We start from the raw sequence: 21025 nt of genomic DNA, 5'->3' as shown, positions 1-21025 counted from the left end.
CAATAAAAGATCATTGCTTTACAGTCACCTAACTGCTATTACCTCTACCCAACAAAAGCAACTCCCCCTGAAATCTCAAAGGCCTTTCCATCAGTGCGTGGTGCAGCTGCTTGACAACAGCAGTGGCATGTCACCAAAGGCCTGGGCGGAAGCTGAGTGGCAAAAGCAATGGACAAAGGACAGTGGCTCATGGCTACACAGATTTATCCGAGTGCCGTCGTCTAAACCACCTGGAAGCCAGCTGCACAGACACTGCTGGGAGCGCCTAAATCGACTACGCACCGGGCATGGCCGATTCAGGGCACACATGTACAAAATGGGACTAGTAGACAGCCCTAGATGCCCATGTGGAGAGCAGCAACAAACTGCAGAACATCTGCTGGCTTACTACCCCACGTACACACCCACTCAAGTGGATCTGACAAACATCGATGACACAGACGTTACACTTTGGCTACATGAAACCAATCCAATTTTACAGCTTAAAGCTTCCCTATGTTGCAGGAGGTCTGTTTTTTATCATCCGATAAATAAATAAATAAATAAATAAAGAAGTAAATGTTTTCCTCACCCAGAACCATCTCCTCAATGGTTATCAGTCAGGATTCAAAGTTGGTCACTCCACTGAGATGGCCATTCTGGTGGTGTCTGATGCTCTCCAAACCGCTAGAGCTGCCTCCCTCTTCTCGGTCCTCATCCTCCTCGATCTGTCTGCAACATTCGACACAGTCAACCACCGGATTCTACTCTCCTCTCTTAATCAGCTTGGGGTCAAAGGTGTGGCACTAAGATGGTTTGAGTCCTACCTATCCGAGAGATCCTATCAAGTGGTCTGGCGGAGCTCTTGTTCTTCTCTTCTGCCTCTCTCAATCGGTGTCCCGCTCTGCTCACTTGGTGGTCCCACACACAAAAGGTAAAGCACGGATGTTCTCGGTTCTGGCTTCGTTGTGGTGGAATGACCTTCCCCTCTCACTCAGAACCGCGGAAACTCAGTTTACATTCAAGAAGGGTCTGAAAACTCACCTTTTCTGGACCCATTTCACCCAAGATCTCTTAAGCTCATGTACGGTGTAAATGTCCACGCACCATATCTTCATGAGCACCCCAGATAAAGCCTTTATTCAGCCACTACTCTGACATTATATTTGCTTGTTTGTGTATCTTATAATATTACAAAAAAAAAAAAAAAAAATTAGTAGCAGGGTATCAGGATTTGTCTATCCTGTGTTTTATGCACCTACTCAGCTCCTGTGCAATCACGGAATCTCACTGAGACAACCGTCGCTCCTGCGCTATGTCCTGTTTTTCCTCGTCCCTTGCTTTCTGTGTCCGTTCTCTGGCTGTCCAACTTTCGCATCATCTCCTGACCTCGTCCATGGATCCTTGCTCTCACTCTGACCGCTGATCGACCGACTCATCGCCTGTCAATGAGAACTTGCCTGATCTCTTGGTTCCTGATGACCAATCCTGCACTTGGGTCCAGCCCCCTCGCGTCCTTTGTTCCATGTGACAGAAGATTCCGTCTTACACACGGACCCAGCAGCAAACAAAAGCATGAGAAGTGCTGCAACAACGCACTTTGCGTCTGGACGTAAAACCGGTGCCGGAAAAGACACGAGTTTCCTTGCTATACCCTGGATCGTCACCAGATGTCACACATGCTCCACCGACGAATCCTCTGGCCGCCTCGACAGGCTGTTGGATTAATTAATACGGCAGGAGATCGCTGTAGACAATCAGCTCCGTGCACGTTTGCTACAGCCACAGCCGGCCACGAGAGAGGCCCTAACACCCTTGCGAGTCGGCAGAGGCCACCTGGCCTCTGCAGAAAAACAGAGATGGCTCTGAGAAGGTCTTTGCCTCTACTGTAGGGGTGGTGGTCACTATGTCGCAACCTGCTCAGAAAGGCCTTTCCTAGGAGGACCCCAAGCCCGACAGTCCAAGGTGAGTGACCCCACCCCAGGCAGTCCCTCAGTTCACAGTTCCCACAGTCCTAACATAGGAGAGGGGTGGTCGTGGGGTGGTTACACGTGCATTCGTAGACTCTGGAGATGCTAGCAGCTTCTTGGATGCCACTTTCGCCCAGTCACATAGTATTCCCATGCGCCACTGTGACGTCATGTTATGGGTGAAGGCACTCAATGAGCAACCACTAGGTACAGGGGTGGTGGAGTCCCAAACAGTGGAGATCTGCCTTCAGACAGGGGCATGTCACAGGGAGACCATCTCTTCTTTTTAATCAAACCCCCGGTCACCCCAAAAATTCTAGGGTACACCTGGCTGGCCTTGCATGATTCGGTGTTCCCATGGAGTTCTGGGGAACTGGTCTCATGGGGAGAGCGATGCCCTTCCTCTTGTCTTTCCTTACCTTATAGGGCAACGTCAGTTGAGAGTCCTGACTCCACACAACCTCCGACTGTGCCATAGGAGTATACGGACCTCACTGAGGGCTTTAGCAAATCACGCATGTTTGCCCTACAGCCACACCGTCCATGGGACTGTGCCATCAACCTCCTGCTAGGAACCTCCCCTCCGAGTGGTCGAGTTTACCCACTGTCTCTACCTGAATAGAAGGCCATGGAGGAATACGATACGTGATGGAGGCCCTATCCTTGGGTATTATTAGGCCCTCCACCTCACCGGCCTCTGCAGGGATTTTTTTTGTGGGGAAAAAAGTCGGTGGTCTGCGTCCCTGTATTGACTACAGAGGACGCAATGAAATTGCTGTAAAATACTCTCATCCCCCTGCTGTTAATCACTGCCGCGCTTGCACTGGTCTTTACCAAATTGGATCTTCGCAGTGCGTACAATCTCATCCGAATAAGATAGGGAGATGAAAGGAAAACTGCATTTAGCACCGCACTAGGCCACTATGAATACCTGGTTATGCCGTTCGGGTTAGCTAATGCCCCTTCTGTATTCCAGGCTTTTGTTAATCACGTGCTGGGCAATTTGGTGAATAAGTGTCTCCCAGTATACCTTTGTGACATCCTGGTGTTCTCGCCTTCTATGGCCGAGCATGTGACCCATGTCAGAGAGGTACTCAGTCGCTTATTAGAGAACGGCTTCTTTATTAAGGGTGAAAAATGTTTGTTTCACCAGGAGCCTGTGTCTTTTTTGGGTTTTATCCTTGGTCCAGACGGGGTAGCAATGGACCCGGCTAAGGTCCAGGCAGTGTTGGACTGGCCCAGTCCGACATCCGTGAAGGCTTTACAACAGTTTTTTGGGTTTGCGAATTTTTACCGCCGGTTTATTCGCAGAGTCAGTAGCCTCGCTGCTCCTCTTATCACTCCTCAAGGGTAAAAGGTCCCAGCTCTCCTGGCAGCCAGAGGCCCTTTAGGCATTCCAGGACCTCAAGCAGCATTTACCACCGCACTGATCCTTAAGCACCCTGATCCCTCACTACCTTTTGTTGTTGAGGTAGAAGCCTCGATTGCGGGTGTCCAGGTGGTTTTATCACAAAGACAGGGAACCCCAGCCATGCTCTACCCGTGTGCAGACTTCTCACGTAGGTTGTCACATGCAGAATGCAATTATGAGATCATTAACAGGGAATTGTTAGCTATCAAGCTGGCTCTGGAGGAGTGGAGACACTGGTTGGGGGGGACTACTCACCCGTTCTTGGTCGTTATGGACCACCGAAACCTGGAGTACCTGAAGACAGCCTGTTGGCTCAACCCTCGGCAAGCCTGCTGGGTCCTCTTCTTTACCAGATTCTGGTTTACAGTCTCCAGCTGTCCTGGTGCCAAGCACACCAAGGCTGATGCCCTGTCCCGGTTGTACGACAAGGGCCCGACTACAGTAATGCGCGAGACCATCCTGCCTGGTACTTGCTTCCTGTACGTTGGCAAATCACGCAGGACCTCGAGAGGGCCCAAGTGGAGAAACCCAGTCCAGTCGATGCCCCCGAAGGCAAGGAGTATGCCCCTTCCAGGATGTGCCCACAGCTCCTCCACTGGGTGCATGACGTCCCAGCCGCTGGCCATCCAGGGTGTTGACGGACCCTGGCCCTGCTCAAAAAGAAGTACTGGTGGCCCTCTCTTTGGGAGGACGTACAGGAGTTTGTGGAGCCATGCGAGGTATGTGCCTAGGCTAAGACCCCAAAACAAAAACCTGCAGGGCTATTGGAGCCCCTTCTGGTTCCAGCCAGGCCTTAGTCACATGTAACGGTAGACTTTCTGACAGACTTACCACCCTCTGAGGGTAATACAGTGATTCAGGTTTTCTAAGTCTTGTCGTCTGCTTCCTTTGCCTCGACTCCCCACTGCCCTGGCGACAGTTGAGCATCTCTTTCAGAACGTGTTCCAGATCTTCAGGTTGCCCAAAAACATTGTCTCCGACCGGGGTCCTCAGTTTGTGTCCAGGGTGTAGAGAGCATTCTGGCAGAAGCTTGGAGTGTCTGTTAGCCTCACATCCAGATACCATCCTTAGGCTAATGGACAAGTGGAGCGACTGAATGAAGACCTCGGTTGCTTTCTAAGGAGCTACTGCAGACAAGACCAGGACCAATAGTCTCGTTTCCTGCCCTGAGCCGAATATGGCCGTGACTCCTTGTCCCATTCCTCTACAGGCCTGTCTCCTTCCTGCTGTGTTCTCGGTTACCCGTCTCCCTTGTTTTCCTGGCATCCCGGGTTCCTCTGAGATCCCTGCTGTGGATAACTGGCTCCTGAACAGCGAGGCAGCGAGGCAAGAGGTACAGGACCATCTACAGCAAAGCATACACTGATATAAGCAACAGGCGAACTGACACCACCACACCTTGCTTTTCCAGCCTCGGCAACGGGTATGATCATCCACAAGGGGCATTCACCTGAAATTGCCCTTCAAGAAGCTTAGCCCGCAGTTTATAGGCCCATACAAGATCCTTCGCCGGATCACCCCAGTCATGTACCAGTTGCAACTGCCTTCTCGTTTAGCAATTGTCCCACATTCCATGTCTCCTGTCTCAAGCCCTACAGTACCCAGCCTGCTCCAAGCCGCTCCAGGTGACCCGACACTCACTCGAGTGGAAGTGGATGGGGAAGCGGCCTACACCATTAGCACCCTCCTTGACTCCAAACGCAGGCGTTTACTACCTCATGGACTGGGAGGGATACGGCTCTGAGGAACGCAGCTGGGTGCCGGCTTGCAATATCCTCAATTCGTGCCTCATTGCCGATTTTCATCGGGACCATCCGGATAAGCCAGCTCCGCATTCTAGAGGCCACTCTCCTTTGAGACGTTGCAGGGCGGCTGGAGCAGCCCATAGGGAGGGGGGTACTGTCACGTCCACGCTGCATCACACCAATCAGTACACACAGCCTTAAAAGACGCTCCTCAGCTCCCGTACAATCGTGGAATCTCGCTGAGACAGCTGTCCCTCCTGCGCTATGTCTAGTTCTTCCTCGTTCCTTGCTTCCTGTCTCCGTTTCCCAGCTTTGACCCTTTGCTTCGTCCCCTGACCTTGTCCTTGGATCCTCGTTCTCACCCTGACCACCGATCGACTGACTCTTCGCTTGTCCCTGACAACGAGAACTTGCCTGATCCCTTGGTTCTTGACGACCGATCCTCCACTTGGATCCAGGCACCCCGCGTCCTCGGTTCTGCATGACAGAAACTGTGCACCATCATCATTCCATGTATGTATTCTAGCTATTTAGAATTCATGGAAACATGGCTAGACTCGCGAAGGGCGCAATTTAAATTAAAAAAAAAAAAATCTTATACATGAAAACATGCATTAACATTTTTTAATGGTCGTTTTATTATTGTAACCTCCTGCCTCCTGCTCATTCCAGCACGTCACCGTCCAACCTGGTCCTCCGCCTCTGAGCGTCTTCCTCCACACAACTGGCCACACGATGTGCATTTATTTTCTGCACAAATTCTTCTCTGCTGTTGCAAGAGACAAGGCAGGAGACAGGAGATGCAGTCGTCCGTAGCTGTGGACTTTTATTGGCCTAGACAGCAGAGAAGGATGGCGATGGGAAAGGAGGAGCAGGGAACAGGTAGGGAAAGGTTTCGTGTTGGCTGGAAGAGTCAGGTCGATCAGGACGTGGGCTTCATGTCAGGGATCGGGTCTGCGGTCGTCTCGGTCTGGTTCTCCTCCTCGGTCTCTTCTCTCTACTGCTGGGCACTGGGGAAGAAATAGGAGATGAAATCAACCCCAGTTGTGGCTGCTTTAACCCTGTCTCCGCCCCCTCCCCGGGCAGCCTCGGCGTGCTACAGCTGTATTTAAAGCTTTTTGTCCTATGGCTAAAACACCAAAAAGTAGAAATCATGAGATGTTGAAGCTTATGTCACAAATTCTCGAACAAAACAAGAAATGTTTTCACTGTTGTACCGTCGGGGGGTGCGGTGGCGCAGTGGGTTGGACCGCAGTCCTACTCTCCGGTGGGTCTGGGGTTCGAGTCCCGCTTGGGGTGCCTTGTGACGGACTGGCGTCCCGTCCTGGGTGCGTCCCCTTCCCCCTCTGGCCTTACGCCCTGTGTTGCCGGGTAGGCTTTGGTTCCCCGTGACCCCGTAAGGGACAAGCGGTTCTGAAAATGTGTGTGTGTGTGTGTGTGTGTGTTGTACCGTCTCAGATGTTATAAAATAACATAGATACCTTGCTTTAAATATTTATTCCTAGGGGTCACCCTCACTGACAAACTCACATGGACTGAGCACACAGCATCGACCATCAGAAAGCCCATCAATGTCTCCACTTCCTTAGGCGTCTGAAGAAAGCCCGGATGTCCACTACAGTCCTCACCACTTTTTAGAGGTGTGCTGTGGAGTCTGTCCTCACAGGATGTATTACATCCTGGGGTGGCAGTTGCTCCATACAGGACAAGAAAGCCCTACAGAGGGTGGTCAAAACAGCTCAGGAAATCATGGGCACACAGCTAGCAGCAGTCCAGGACACCTGCAGCATTCGCTGCCTCAGAAAGATGATACGCATCATGAAAGATCATAGTCACCCCTCATGGGCACTTTTCTCCTCTTTACCATCTGCAAAGCGGCTCAGGTCTATTCGAACCCGTGCTGCTAGGTAGAGGAACAGCTTCTATCCCACTGCTGTAAGAGTATACAACACTAACCAATGTGCCACCTTTAGTAATTAGAGTTGGACTGCTCCCCCCAAGCACATTGGTAAATTACACTGACACTTTAAGCATTCTCATTCTCATTCTCTCATCTGAGTTCTCTGGCTGTCAACTGGTATTATTGTTATTACTGTTACCATTATTTATTGCTATTGCTGTTGCACTACTCACTGTCATTGTCATTGTTTTGTTTGTGCAGTATTTCTATTGTCTCTGTCTTTGTCCATAGTCTGTGGAGAAGCATTCAGGAAGAATTTCATGATACTTGTACATGGCACTTGTACCTATGACAATAAACTTGAACTTGACTTAATGAACAGAGCAGAGTGACATTAATAGTATTTCCCATGGTTTCCTGTGAGAAAACAGCCCAACAGTTTCAGGCCATATTAGGATTATATAATAGTGGGGGTCTGGGGGGGGGCTGAAGTGGATTCTTCGCTTACACTGTAGTGAAAATCGGCGCTGATCACTGTAGTAACACCGGTCTTTGCCGGGTGAGGAAGGGTCCACTGTTCAAACACAGTGTCCAGTGTCTTCGTGTGTTTCCACAGGAGCACAAACGGCTCTTACTTCCGTGTTCGCCCTGTCGCCCTGCTGCTCCAGAGGCAATGCTGAACTGCTCAGTCTCGGCTGTCTTGCCAGTGGCTACTTCCCGGCGGACTCAGTCACCTTCAAGTGGATGGATGCAGACGGCAAATTGGTGTCCGACTTCCTGCTGTACCCGTCGGTGAAGAGCGGTGTCACCTAAAGTGTGATCAGTCAAGTGCGGGTCAAAGCCGTGGACTGGGAGGTGAAGAAGTCCTACAAGTTTATTGTAGAGCAACCGGCACAGACAGACCCGATGGTCAAGGACTTTTCGAAGAAGCCGCCTCCAAGTAAGGCTTTTCCCTTTTTTAATTTCATAATTTTCATCATCATTCATCAGAACATGTTACATTTTCTCGTAATTTAAAAAAAGCAATTCAGAAGAATGTGTTGTATAAACTCAAAAATACTACCAATAAAATTATGTTACAGGTTTACTCAGAAATAAGTAATAAATCAATATTGTTGTAATGTTGTAGTCTGTCCAAACCACTCGCCCCATACGGGACATGGGGAACCGGAGCCTAACGCGGCACACAGGGCGTAAGGCCGGAGGGGGAGGGGACACACCCAGGATGGAAGTAATGTTGTAATGGCGATGATCAAATTAGCCAATGATCTAATTTTCTGTTTGTCTTCAGAAGTTAATGTTAAATTAGGAAAGCATAATGAAGCGCCTTTGTAAGAGTTAACACTGAAATCCACACACACACACACACACACACACACACTGGCTGAAACTGCTTGTCGGGGTCGTGGCGAACCACAGCCTAGCAAAGCAATACAGAGCACAAGGCTCGGGGAGGTCAGAGCCATTTCTGAAATATGTGGAACATATAAGCAATGTAAAGTTAAAAAAGTATGCACAGTTGGAGCCAGCTCCATATAAATCAACACTTTGCACAAGAAACACAAAAAGCTGGACACTAGTGGCAAAGAGCATAAGAAATGGTTCATCAGCTACATTTCATACCCATCTGACCCTTCAAATGTAACTATTGCACAGACACACACACACACACACACACACACACACACACACACACACACAAGCAGATACACCCCATTAATTGTTTGGATTTTGATTGATGTACCTGCACTAAATGCAAATGCATATTTATTCATGCTGTTTCTGTGGATTTGTATTTATGTAATGGCTTTTTTTTGTTTTGTGTGATGTCTGAGGTAAATTGATTGCTGAGCTGGTGAAGCAAGACAAATTTCTGTGCAAACAGACAATAAAGTGTTATCTAATCTTATCTTATTGTCTTTGATCGCCAAGCCAGTAAGAAATATGAAAGGTTCATTATCTCCTGTGCTATGAAACGTGAAATGGTATTTTACTCAAAAAGGTCATGGGTGTGGGAAAATCATCTTAATCGCCATCAAAATCACACAGTGTGCAGAAGTTTGGAAGGTGTTCTGCTTTACAACATTAAAGTGAAAGATCACTCAGTTGCTGTTTTAGTCAAAATCTTTGTAATTGTTAGCAACTATTCAAAATAATAATTCTGCTTTGCTCGCTTTAGCTTTTTGGTCTTTAAACCAGCAGGATGGTGTAAATTGAATGGGTCATAGACTCTATGAATGACATTCATACACTCATCCCAAACTGTAAATATGCACTAATTCATTCACCGAGTGTATTATTAGCAGATTCCCATGTGGTACACACATAAAAGAAACTACTTGCATTTGCAGTCAATAACTAATATGGAAACTTTGTGAGCACCTTAACCCTTAACTTTTTGTCCTAAACATTGCTGTTTCAGAAAGCTACTTTTTATTTAAAAGGGCTTACTACTGGGATGCAAGCTGCATGCTTTCAAATTGTTCAGTTGTGCAGCTGCACACTCCTTCTCGAAGAGTGATGAGAGGACTATTTCTAAAAGCACTTCTAAATCACATGGCAATTAATATGAATGTCCTACAGAAATATCACAGTGCGATAGATTGTGGGTGAGCAAGAACCACAGTCAAAAGATGTACTGGTGTAACAAACAGGATTCTTGGGAAAGCCATTTAGAGTTAGTGCTTTAGAACTACTGATTGGAGTCATAGTGGGCTTGGAAATGTAGATTTCATGTGATTCCTGTTCACCCAGTAAGACAGACACCCTGCCTCGCTTACCTTGTGTACTTTGCAAATGTCTTCTCCGTTGTCACACGCCCCCGGGAACGAGCAAAGCAGCAACACCTGCATCCAATCAAGAAGACCTGGGATAAAAGAGACTCCGCATCCACGCCCGGATGCGGATTCTTGCAGTCATCCTAGTGGTCTTGCGGTTTCAGCATCTTGCCTGTCATGTCTTGTCTGTTTACCGTTCCTGGTTCTGACCGTTGCCTGTTCTTTGACTTATGAGTTGCCTGCCTTGCCACGTTCGCCCCTGGAAAGACCCACGCTTGTTCCTGACCCTGAGCTTGCTTCGTCCTTTGAACCTGATTCACTAGAATAAAAACCAACCCGCAATTGGGTCCACAACTCACCTGTCTTGGTCCTCATGCTTGACATCTGTGTTTTCCTGTTTCTGGTGTTTCAAATGTCTTTGTCAAGTTATTAAAGCCCAATTTTAATTAATCAATGAGCTACTCCATGGAGCAGCTCAAGAGGACAATATATATTTTAATAGTGTATGAAGTTCCTTTTTGGTGTTCTGTACTGGTCCCAAAGGGGGCGCAGTGGCGCAGTGGATTGGACCGGGTCCAGCTCTCTGGTGGGTCTGAAGTTCAAGTCCTGCTTGGGGTACCTTGCGACGGCCTGCCGTCCCATCCTGGGTCTGTCCCCTCCCCCTCCAGCCTTATGCCCTGAGTTGCCGGGTTAGGCTCCCCGCGGCCTGGTATGGGACAAGTGGTTCAGAAAATGTGTGTGTGTGTGTGTGTGTGTGTGTGTGTGTGTGTGTGTGTGTGTGTGTGTACTGGTCCCAAAATATAAATTAACATGTTTTTGTGTTATTCTTATTTTGTAAATGTTATTGGCAAGTTAGAGGGGGTGCGGTGGTGCACTGGTGCAGTGGGTTGGACCGGGTCCAGCTCTCTGGTGGGTCTGGGGTTCGAGTCCCGCTTGCGGTGCCTTGCGGCGGACTGGCGTCCCGTCCTGGGTGTGTCCCCTCCCTCTCCGGCCTTACGCCCTGAGTTGCCGGGTAGGCTCCGGTTCCCCGCGACCCCATATGGGACAAGCGGTTCAGAAAATGTGTGTGTGTGTATTGGCAAGTTTACAGATGTTATGATGAGATGTAAAGCACAAAGCCCTAAAGTAATTAAACCAAAGTAGATGTTTGTATTGTCTCTATACGTTGTGTGGTGAACCTGTCATGTTGTTTTGTGAAGTATGACTGATGTACCCTTTTCCCACATGTTTATTGTATTAGTTTGCCTTTATGTTGTTGTGTTGCCTTTGTCTGATAGCTTGTAGCTGTGCTGCTATGGAAATGTACCCCTTTGACGAGTGCAATTTTACTAAAAGAAACTGCTGTCAGCTAAAAAAAAATAAATGTTACTGCAAATGAGACAGTATATTTTCTGTGCAGAACCTGAGATATGTGGAGATGTAGCCTGATACATCTCGTAGCAAGGCAATTTTAAAATATAAGGAGTAAAGCCAGATTTTCAACAAATGCAAGTTCATAATCAGTTTTCATGAACATACTTATGAATCATTGTCTTTAACATTTATTTCATGTTCTTGGGATTATATCAGTGCAACATAAAGCATTAATATGTACATCAAATGTGTATGAAAAAATTTGTGTCACGTCTCCATCAACCAGCGGATCTGCGACACCTGCTGTTCCCTGATGGAACCGAAGATAAAAAGGGACGTCGAAGAGGAGACAATGCGGAACCTTGTTCAGTGACTTCCCTTGCATGCCTGACTGTGTTACCTGTAACTCCTTCCTGCCTCGACCTTTGCTTGTATATTCCTTGACCACGATTCTCGCCTTGCCCTGTGTATTCTGTTTGCCGATCGCCCGACCCTCACCTGTCCCCGACTTCTCTCTTGGATTACGTCTGTCTGCTATAATAAACATCACTTTGAAGAACTCTGCACTTGAGTCCGTCATCAAGCGGAACAAAACTACGACAGAAGGTTCCCCCTCATATCCGGACTCAGCAGAACTCGCCCAGATGCGCAACGCGCTCGCTGCCCAGGGGGCGATCATCGGTGCTCATGAGCAGTCACGGGCACGACTGGAAGACACAGTCAAGAGGCTGCATCAAGCCATGCAAACGGCAGGGATTATCCAGTCCCCCGTGACCACCACGCCCGTGATTCCAGCCGGTCCTGCACCACCCGTGCCTCTTGAGGAAAGTGGACCTGACACAACCATCGCCATTCCTGAGAGGTATGATAGCTCACCTGATCAGTGCCAGGACTTTCTGATGCAGTGCGAATTAGTGTTTGAATGCTCCCCACGCATGTATCGGACTGATGAAGCCAAAATAGCGTTTGTGCTGTCCTTATTGGTGGGTCTGGCTCGTGCCTGGGCAGCGACGGGGTGGCGCACCCCCCAGAGGACCACTTACACTGCTTTTCGGGAAAAGTTTGAGGCAGTGTTTGATCACCCTCATGCTGGTTGCTCTGCTGGTGACTGTCTCTTGCACTTGAGCCAAGGAAACACGACCATAGCTGAATATGCTCTCGAGTTCCGTTCCCTTGCCGAAAGAAGCGGTTGGAACTCTGCTGCTCTCGTCACCAGTTTCTGCAATGGGCTTCACCCTCGGCTCCAGGCCAAACTAACCTACCATGGGGAGGACTGGACCTTGGATCGCTTTGTGAAGACCACCATCGCGATTGACAACCTAGGCCGGAGCCGACAGAGCTGTGGGAGTCAGACTGTCCTCCCCATGTCCAGGTCTGAAGAAGAACCAGGACCCATGCAGGTGGGGCCCAGTCGCCTAGGCCTTGATGAACGGAGACGTCGCCTGGTAGGGAACCTATGCCTTTACTGTGGCTCCCCGGAACACCTCCGTGCAGTCTGTCCAGTACGACCACCACAGGAGGCCTCCAGGGGATCCAAGATGAGTTCCGGGGAGCACCGGGGACAACTACGATTGCCAGCGTGTTTCTCCTGGGAGGGGAACCGGGTACATACAAGCGCTCTGATAGACTCTGGTGCAGCTGAGTGTTTTATGGATTGGGGCTTTGCCAGGAAGCACCATGTTCCCTTTAAAACATGTGAGGTCACACTTCAAGTTAAAGCACTTGACGGTCAGCCGCTTGGATCCGGTGTGGTGGACACTTGGACCATTCCACTCCAGCTAGAAACGGGAGCATGTCACCAAGATGTACTGACCTTTTCCCTGATCAGGGCCCCTGACACCCCGATTATTCTAGGCTACCCCTGGTTGACATTTCACGATCCAGTCTTCCGCTGGAGCACTAATGAACTGGTGTCTTGGGGAAAGACCTGTCACTCTTCTTGCCTGACTCTCCCCTGCTGTGCTACTTTGGTTGAGGGTGTGGAGGGCCTCCCCTAACCGGAGATACACCCGGACTACGAGGACCTGCGGGAGGTCTTCAGCAAAGCCCGAGAAGCTAAATTGCCTCCACATCGACCCTGGGACTACGCAATCGACCTCTTGCCAGGTACCACACCGCCCCGGGGCCGGGTGTATCCTCTGTCTTTACCAGAACAACGGGCCATGCAGAAGTACATAAACGAGGCCCTTGCTTCAGGCATTATCAGACCATCCACCTCTCTTGCAGTGGCTGGTTTTTTTTTTCATCAGCAAGAAAGATGGGGGTCTACGGCCACGTATCGACTATCGGGGGTTAAATACAATAATGGTCAAATATTCCCATCCATTGCCTTTAATTACGGCCGCATTGGAAGGCATTAAAGGTGCAAGCTGGTTCACCAAGTAAGACCTTCAAAGCTCGTACAACTTGATCAGGATCCGCGAGGGGGATGAATGAAAGATGGCATTTTCCACCACTCGAGGTCATTATGAGTATCGGGTTATGCCATTTGGCCTGGTAAACGCCCCCTCAGTCTTCCAAGCATTTCTGAACCACGTGCTGGGGGATTTCATTAATCATTGTGCTATTATAGGTATACCTAGACGATATCCTGATCTACTCCCGGACCCGAGACGAACACACTCGGCAAGTATGTGCAGTATTAAAGCGCCTCTTACAGCACCAACTGTATGTCAAGGGGGAGAAATGTGAATTCCACCAGCGCCAGATCTCCTTCCTGGGGTACATTTTGAGCCGGGAAGGGATCTACATGGACCTCCGGAAGGTCTGTGCGGTGACATACTAGCCCAGACCGACCACAGTAAGAGCGCTCCAATGCTTCCTTGGTTTCGCCAATTATTACCGTTATTTTATCCGAGGTTTCAGCACTCTGGCCGCCCCTCTCACTGCACTCACCGCCAGTAAGGAACGTTGGCTCCCATGGAGAGAGGAAGCGGAGAGGGCGTTTCAGGAGCTAAAGACCCAGTTCACATCTGCCCCGGTGCTGAGACAATCAGACCCTTCTTTACCCTTTGTGGTGGAGGTCGATGCCTCCTCAGTTGGCGTGGGAGCCGTCCTGTCCCAGAGACAAGGGACCCACCGAAGCTATACCCCTGTGCTTTCTTCTCCCGAAAGATGACCCCGGCAGAACGAAATTATGATATCGGGAACCGGCAGCTCCTTGCCATCAAACTCAGGCTCGAGGAGTGGCGACATTGGTTGGAAGGGGCTGTCCACCCATTTCTTGTCCTTACGGATCACCAAAACCTCGAGTACCTTGAAACCGCTAAAAGGCTAAACTCCCACCAGGCTCGCTGGGCTTTATTCTTTACCAGGTTTAATTTCACTGTGTCCTATTGACCAGGTTCAAAGAACACAAAAGCTGATGCCCTGTCCCGACTTCATGACACTGAACCGACTCCGACCACCCCTGAGAGGATCCTCCCCAAGGGGTGCATTGTGGGCCCAATCCAATGGCAACTCCTCCAGGATATTCAAGATGCCCAAGCCAGTGAGCCAGAGCCACCCCGGAGACCCGAAGGAAGAGAGTATGTGCCCAGTCAATTCCGCACCGCAGTACTGAAGTGGGCAGACGAGTCCCCTGAGGCGGGGCATCCCGGTATTCGGCGCACCCTGTCTCTTTTACAGGGACGATTTTGGTGGCCATCCGTGACAGACAACGTCCAGGACTTCGTCCAAGCTTGTGTAACCTGTGCTCAGACCCGGACCCTGCCCGAGAATGCCGCTAGCCTCTTGGAACCACTTCCCATACCAACATGACCCCGGACAAACGTCGCGCTGGATTTCCTGATCGACCTACCTGCCTCTGAGGGTAAGACCGTGATACTCTCAGTGGTGGATCATTTCTCCAAAGCCTGTAGACTGATACCCCTCTGAAAGTTGCCCACTGCTGTTGAGGTTGCAGAAATCCTATCCGAGCAGGTATTCAGATTGTATGGACTTCCTGAAGACATCGTCTCAGACCGAGTACCACAGTTTACCTCCCGAGTCTGGAAAGCCTTTTGGAATAGGCTCGGTGTGACGGTAAGCCTTACATCAGGGTACCACCCACAGGCCGACGGACAGGTTGAACGCCTGCAACATGATATAGCAAGGTATCTACGGGCCTACTGTTCTCAACAACCACACCAATGGGCTTGCTACCTGTAGTGGGCAACATACGCCCACAACTCCGCTCAACACTCGTCAACAGGTGTCTCGCCATTTCAGTGCGTGTTGGGGTATCAGCCTGCTCTATTCCCTAGAGAGTCTCCAAGGAGTCCAGTCCTGGCTGTGGAGTCCTGCCATTGCAAAAGCGACCGAGTGTGGCGGACAGTCTGGAACCACCTGCTCTGCAGTGCCAAAAAGTACAAACATCAAGCAAACAGGCGTACCCTTTACTTCATTCCTGGGCAAAGAGTGTGGCTCTCCACTCGGGACCTTCATCTCAAGACCTCTCCTAAGAAGCTCGGGTCCCGGTACATCAGCCCATTCAAGGTTTTGCACCGAGTGACTCTTATTACCTACCGCCTTCAGTTGCCCCCGGACCTCCAGGTATATCCTACATTTCATGTATCTCTCCTAAAGCCTGTAGGGTGTCCCTCCACCAACCGCCGGCCTATCCAGCTCAGTCCCCTCCTTTACCAATTGATGGGGACCGAACGTACACGGTCCGGGCCCTGTTGGACTCTTGCAGGCGGCGGGGTCGGCTACAATATCTTGTCGACTGGGAGGGATTCGGACCGGAGGAGCGATCCTGGGTGGCAGCATAGGACATTCTGGACCCCACACTCATCTCTGACTTCCACAGGGATCATCCCGAGCGCCCGGCCCCTTGCCCCAGGTTTAGGTTAGGGGACATTTTCCAGCTCTAAATTTCAATAAAGTTCTATACAAGAACTAATGGTATGTGTATTTTTTACCTTTAAAAGTTTTACTTTGGAAAGAAATTCATATGTGCACATCAGCTTCACTATACTTGTCTTAAATGTTTGAAATTTTCCTAAGCATAAACCACACACACACACACACACTTTCAGAACCGCTTGTCCCTCACGGGGTCACGGGAAACCGGAGCCTACCCGGCAACACAGGGCGTAAGGGGACACACCCAGGACGGGATGCCAGTCCGTCGCAAGGCACCCCAAGCGGGACTCGAACCCCAGACCCACCAAAGAGCAGGACTGCGGTCCAACCCACTGCGCCACCGCATCCCCTTAAGCATAAACCTTTAGATCAAAATGTGATAAGTTATGAAAAACAAATTCAATCAAGTGTGTCCAAACTTCTCACTGGTATTGTATTTGCACTTATTCACAAAGTGACACAACACAGAACACTTCAGCCACAAATGACCTGAACAGTGTGCCTGGAATGTGAGAAAATTCTTGGACACCTTGAGGAATCGTAAACACAGGAACATAAACATGAATAAGACGTAAAACCCAGACTCAGAAAATGTATACAGAGAAGTGGATGCCACAGGGGATGGGGAAGCGTGAGGTGACAGTACTGCTTGCTGAAAAGCTGTGCCACCCAGAAAAATAAATGAAACAGATACTGAAATTTGGTGAAAAGCAGTAGTTTCCCCCCCTCCCTCCAAGTGTGAAAGGCACAGCATTTGCATGTGTCTCAGTGGTTTGAGCCTTGAGGCACAAAAAGTCCCTCTGGAGCACAAGAGCAGCAGGTGCATGATCTGCTTGACTGGAGACGTGAACGAAAATAACCAAAACTGGTTCAACCCAGTGTGTTGGGGGGTGTGTGTTTGCTGCAGAAGAGAAGCTCAAGATATGACTGGAACTTTCTACAGTATTTAGAATATCTATTTTTTCCACATTTTTTTAAGGTGACCATTTCTTCTATACTACAGGTTTGTAATTAAATTTTTTATTTTTTGCCTCAGGGAATGCCAAAGTTCTCAGATCTGAGTGCTAAAAAGCAAAGACAGAGGTAAATAGCAGTTGAGTAACAGAAATGAACAGTACAAAAATCAAGCAACAAACAAGAACTGTCAGTTATTGCCTTCATGAGAATTCCAGTCCTTTCAGGAAGTACCATCCAAATACTCAACTCAGAAAGTAGATTTGGGAAAACCATGACAGACATTGACCCCAGTGTTCATGAAATTGCTGTCTTTTTTTTTTTTTTTTTTTTTACAGGTAACAAAGTACAAGTTTGTTGAGCACAGAGGAAATCAGGGGAGAAAAGAGTCTGATAGAAATGTGTTCGGAGACATTTCTTGAATGTTGATTGAGGTTCAGCAATTCCTAGTGAAGGAGGGAGGTCACGCCACCAGGTTAAAGCCAGAACCTTCATACTTCTGATTTTTTTTACCTCTAGTGCATGGGACCACCAAGCTGGCAGAGGCAGAGGAGTGTAGCAGTCTGGTCGGTGTAATGAGTTCTTGTTCTTAGACACTGGGGAGAAGTTCCATTGAGGGTTTTGGGATATGTATAGTACTTTACTGGTTTTAGATACCCAAGTCTGAGAGACAGTCAGACAATAAACACTTTGGCTGAGAACCTCACAAAAGTAGAGTTTCCTTTGAGACTGGATTACCAAGCTCTATATGGTGAAATGCATTTTTGTTTGCTCTGAGTTGGAGAGAAGTGTCTGTCAAATTAATAAAGATAAACGTAATGTGAACTGAATTGTGGGCATTTTCCCAGTCACTGTTTTTTTAGTTTTTATTAACCGTTCTGTTACCTGTGTATCGTTTCTTGCTGGAAAGTGTTGATGTCTGACCTCCTCTGTCATGCCCTCCACATCCACACAACCGGGAACACCTGCGGCGGGTCATGAGACGTGTGGATAAAAGGGAGCTTAAAGTGCGATAGGACCTGTCCTCAGCGGCAGCATTAGCTCTCTCGTCCTTTTCCCTCATTCCCTTTTCTATCCTCCTTCTTCTCGTCATCTCCTCGATATCTTTGATCTTCGGCTTGTCTCTCGGATTACAACTTCAGATTCTCCCCAGTACCACGACTGCGCCTCGGTGACCCCTTGCCAGTCCTTTTGACCACGTCCTCGGATTCTCCCTGAAGAAACCATCCAGTGCACCGCAGTTGGTCCGGTGCCTCTGCCCGAGTGGAAACCATGACATCCTCTTTCTCTTTAACGATGCAGTTTCTTTTTTACACAGTCATAATTTCACACTGCTCCCCCTGCCACATCAAATAATTCCAGTTTTCTGCATTAATGCACCTAAAATTCTGTCAATTCTTGGCTTTTCCACACTATTAGTTTTAAATTCTGCTTTTAAGTAATTAAATTTATTAAACTAATAAAATCACATATTAAAAGACTCATTGGAAACAAATATACATTTATTAGTTTAACAGGTCATATGAAGCTGCAGGAACTACCTGGGAAACAACTTATTTCAAAATCAGATCACACACACACACACACTTTCAGAACCGCTTGTCCCATACAGGGTCACGGGGAACCGGAGCCTACCCAGCAACACAGGGCATAAGGCTGGAGGGGGAGGGGACACACCCAGGACGGGACGCCAGTCCGTCGTAAGGCACCCCAAGCGGGACTCGAACCCCAGACCCACCGGAGAGCAGGACCCGGTCCAACCCACTGTGCCCCCTAAAATCAGATTACTTTTCATTTATTTTTTTCACTTAACTCTGACAAGTTCCCAATGTGAGAAGGATCTCTCTACACACCTTTTTCTAAATATGTCTTTCTGAAGTCCACAAGAGTCCTTCTTGCAGGGTCAGGAAGACGCTGAAAGGGACATTTTGGAGAAGCTGACTGGTGACACACAACCCAGCTTTTGTCTCCATCTGTTGGTGATGTAGCAGAATAACAAGGCTCTGCTGACTCGTAGGAGTAAGAAGGTTTAGTTGATAGGCTTTAAACCCAAATCAAATAAATAGAAATTTTGTTCAGTAACAATGGTTACAAAAGATTTAACTGAACAAGATGTTTCATGCTTAGTTTTCTCCTCAGAAAATTTAAATGTGTTAGAATACATCATGGTAATAAGTCAAAAATATTGTACTGATAATGTAGAGTGATAGTTTTACTGTTGTCACCCCTTCTGTAAATCCCCCCATCACGGAGGAAGACTATGCATTTTACAAACAGTCAAAGATACTATGTGCACCATCCTTGTCTCCCTTCCTTGGGAAGAAGACCTGAGTTGCATCACTTTTTGTATATTCATTTTCCAGATCAGAGATCGCCCCTTGCCACTTAGAGGCAGCAAAAATCTCTCTACAACATGGTTTGTAAGTTGCTTAAGCGGGGAGTAACTATAACGAGAGACAAATCAAGAATTCCACCAATCCCACCATTTTTTTCAGAAATTGATTATCCATTTCAGAGCTGCGATGGCCATAGCCTTATTCCCAGAAGCACTGGCCGTCAGGTTAGGAAGACCCTGCATGGGATACCCATTCATTGCGTGGGAATCACACAGATCAGTTCTCTGTTCCAGTTTCCACTGGCTCTCTATGTCTACGAGGATTCAATTCAAAATACTCACCCTGGCCCAAAGATATGATCCTCACTAGCTTTAGTCATCTGTGCCTACTGGCTACCTTGAAACCTCCATTCTGCCTCCAACTGCCTATTGTCTGTGTGTCCCCTCCTCACTATAAGTCATTCATTTGCCCTCCTTGTTCCCATCCTCTGGAACAAGTTTCTTCTCACCATGACACATGCGCTCAGTTTATAAACTTTCAGTCATATCTTGGAGACTGTTAGGACAGCTACGAATGTTTAGCTCTGGCTCTACAGTGTCAGTTTGTGACCTTTACTTAATGTCTCAGAGTGTGCATTAAAACTTAGTAGTACCCTAAAGTATATAGAATATTTAAGACTTGAATTTGGCAGCAGTTTGATTTAATAGATGATTTTACACTTATTCAACTTCTATCTTGTGTAGTTCTCTCTTCTTACAGTTTCACTGATGAAGAATGATGCTCCTGCAGATGTTGAAAACATGTCAACACAAGCCCCTCCCCTTTGTGGGTCGAACCATGAAAATTTACACCGCTTTGCTCCTTTATAAAAACCCAAAGCAGCAAGAAGAGTCATTTGTTGTAACCTTCACAATGGCACCTGTGAATGTAATTCAACAAGTTGTTGTTCTGCTGTTATGTCTGCAATGTGAGTAAGAAAGATACTTTAAAATTCAGAAAAAAATAATGCGCACGTACACACACACACACACACACACCGAATGGACAAAGAAAGGTATTCATTTGTCTCCTTTTGTGGTGTTTTTCTCTCCCCAGGTGTGTGCTGTGAACAAGTGAGGTAAGACCAGCCAGTCTCACACGTGAAGAGTCCTGGAGACACAGTCAAACTGTCCTGTACTGTCTCTGGCTTTTCCCTCAATAGCTACTACATGCACTGGATACGGCAGAGACCAGGACAAGCACTTGAGTGGATTGGGAACACAAACTCAAAGTATGGGACAGGTTTCCAAGGCCGATTCACCATCTCTGAAGACGTCTCACTGGAAACTACGTATTTAGAAGTAACGTCCCTACAGGCCAAGGACACAGCTGTTTATTACTGTGCCAGACAGACACAGTCGATGAAGCAAATGGGGTGGCTGCACAAGAACTTCCTTAAACAGCTCCAATACTATGAGGGACAGCTGGTAGCGTAGTGGTTAGAGCTGCCTCCTTTGGACCCAAAAGGTACAGGTCTAGAATTCCACTTCCAGTTGTATTACCCCTAAGCAACGCACTTAAATTACCCCAGTAAAAGTTATCCAGACATATAAATGGGTTGCTTTGATGAAAAGATGAGTTTTCCACAACATAATTTTGCATTTTTCCACAAAATGTCAGGCACGAGCACCTTAGACAGGTGAGTAGAGGACCCAGTCGCAGGTTGGTTTTATTCTTGCAACCAGGTTTGAAGGACAAGACAAGATCAAGGTCAGG

General features: G+C 48.2%; 1 gene segment (V, D, J or C); it reads left to right on the top strand.

Moving 5' to 3' along the window:
* Positions 1 to 7818, top strand: part of LOC114910224 (Ig heavy chain V region 6.96-like) — a gene marked incomplete at its 5' end in the record, with an annotated part of 32046 nt that extends 24228 nt beyond the window's left edge. The window contains 1 exon segment of the V gene segment in view: positions 7622 to 7818. Coding sequence covers positions 7622 to 7818 — 197 coding nt within the window.
* Positions 7819 to 21025: the final 13207 nt, after the last annotated feature.

This window comes from Scleropages formosus, chromosome 3 (assembly GCF_900964775.1).
Source record: "Scleropages formosus chromosome 3, fSclFor1.1, whole genome shotgun sequence".
Classification (NCBI taxonomy): domain Eukaryota; kingdom Metazoa; phylum Chordata; class Actinopteri; order Osteoglossiformes; family Osteoglossidae; genus Scleropages; species Scleropages formosus.
The sequence above is the reverse complement of the archived record's forward strand: the minus strand, read 5'-3'. Positions and strand labels throughout refer to the sequence as shown.